Raw genomic sequence first — 1,777 nt, 5'->3', positions numbered from 1 at the left:
GTCAGTGTTGGCAGGATATGTTGCAGCAGGAGCCACTTGAAGCTCTGCAGTTACTTCAGGCCTGTAGTTGTGTACCTGGGAAGTCCCGGCTGTGGACATTACCCTAGAAATTCAAGAAGAAAAGGAATGTGATGACAGGTGCCATGTGGAAGCTGGTGGAACTGTGTTTACAAACATGTAAGGCACCATCTGGTAACATACAGAGAAAAAATAAAAGGCAGAAGGAACTTTATAGGAGCATGGGGACAGAAGCAATGAAACATTTTTTCCTATTGCCAGTGTTAAGCAAAATTATATTTTCATGCAGAGACTTAAAGTTGCCTGGAAAAACACAGGTTTGTCAGATTGGTCCTGGTGTTGTTTTCCTCTCACATAACTGGAAGTAATTAATTTCAAATAAAAGAATAGTGCTGCATGACCAGGAAACCAATGTGCTGGTTCTAGTCATGTGACTCAATAGCTGCATGACCTTGGAAAAGTCCTTTTATTTCTCTTGGCCTCAGATTTGTTCCTCTGTATAGGAAGAGGTTAACCAAAAATGTCTAAGGAAATTTCTTGTTTTAAGTGTGTTATACAAAAGTTTGATATTAAATCCATTAATTAATTAAGAATTGTTTATTAAATCACCTACTATGTTCCAAACATGGTGCTAGGTAATGATATTATTTAGTGAAAGAAAGTCTCTGCCCTTAAGAATCTCTCTAAAATGAAACCAACAATCATAAAACAGGTTATCGAAAGTTAGGTTATGCCTTGATTGCTGTAAGATTTTGGAGGACACTGCCATAGAAATCAGAATCTAGGCCAGAGAAGGAACGAGGAACCATGGCAGCTATGGTTGCTATTTATAGTTGTCTAGGGAAGAAAATGTTGACTCACTTCATAACGGCTACTGTCTGCCTCCCAAATCCCAGAACTCACATGGCGCTGTGGAGAAGTTGCTCACAATATAAATGGATAGCCAGCAATGAGGACCTGCCCATTCCAATGGAAAATCCTTATAAGGAGCTTCCTAAAAAATGTATCTTGTATGGGAAATGTGTAGATTATAAGAATGAGCAGCTTTTATCCCAGTTTATTTCTCCATTTACTGGATGCATTCATAAAAGGCACATAACAAGTCTTTTGTTGAAAGCAACAAAAAGAAATCACAAAAGCAGTTAAGAGAGCTCAAATAATAGATTTTATGCCAGTTACATACAAGGATCCTGTGTATCTCAAAGATCTTCAAGTTTGAAATATCAAATACCAGGATTAAATTATTAACATTACATCAATAAACTTATTTTTACAAAAATAAAAAATAAAAAAGGAACCTAAGCCTAAGGTCCTGTGTTAAACTTTACTGAGCATCGAAAAGGAGAGAAAAAGGGAAAACAAAAGTGATACATACATAACAAAACACAGCTGATACTTTGGTCACACTAGACATCCCTAAGCAGCTATAAGGAAACCTCTATGTTCTAGAACAATCTGAATGAGGTTGGGACACTGGGAAGAAGAGATGGGAATCTTCCTGTCTCTCGCTGGTCAAAGTTCATATTGTAAAAGGAATCTCTCCCCCTACCCACCTTGTACTTTTGGGTTATACTGCCTGGACTGAAGCCTGGGGGCTTCAGAACTCAGACTGTACTACATGACACTTTATCTGACTATGAGAATTGTCAGCACAACTGAAACTCAGGGGATACAGTGGGTCAGGCCGGATATCAGAGTCTCTGTAGGTATGTGTGATGGAGGCATGCCAGAGTACAGCCCTCAGCTGCGCAAGGTGGAG

General features: G+C 38.9%; 1 protein-coding gene across 1 annotated transcript; it reads left to right on the top strand.

Annotated features, from left to right (window-relative positions):
• The first annotated feature begins 560 nt into the window (after window positions 1-560).
• On the top strand, window positions 561-1,178 carry LOC107519623 (28S ribosomal protein S18c, mitochondrial-like). The gene is made up of 2 exons (XM_016162473.2): window positions 561-977; window positions 1,121-1,178. Exons 1-2 carry the CDS (start codon window positions 826-828, stop codon window positions 1,176-1,178), a joined length of 210 nt encoding a protein of 69 aa, XP_016017959.1. The 5' UTR covers window positions 561-825.
• Window positions 1,179-1,777: the final 599 nt, after the last annotated feature.

Source organism: Rousettus aegyptiacus, unplaced genomic scaffold, assembly GCF_014176215.1.
Source record: "Rousettus aegyptiacus isolate mRouAeg1 unplaced genomic scaffold, mRouAeg1.p scaffold_m13_p_4, whole genome shotgun sequence".
Taxonomy (NCBI): Eukaryota; Metazoa; Chordata; class Mammalia; order Chiroptera; family Pteropodidae; genus Rousettus; species Rousettus aegyptiacus.
This window is presented reverse-complemented; position numbering and strand designations above follow the sequence as displayed.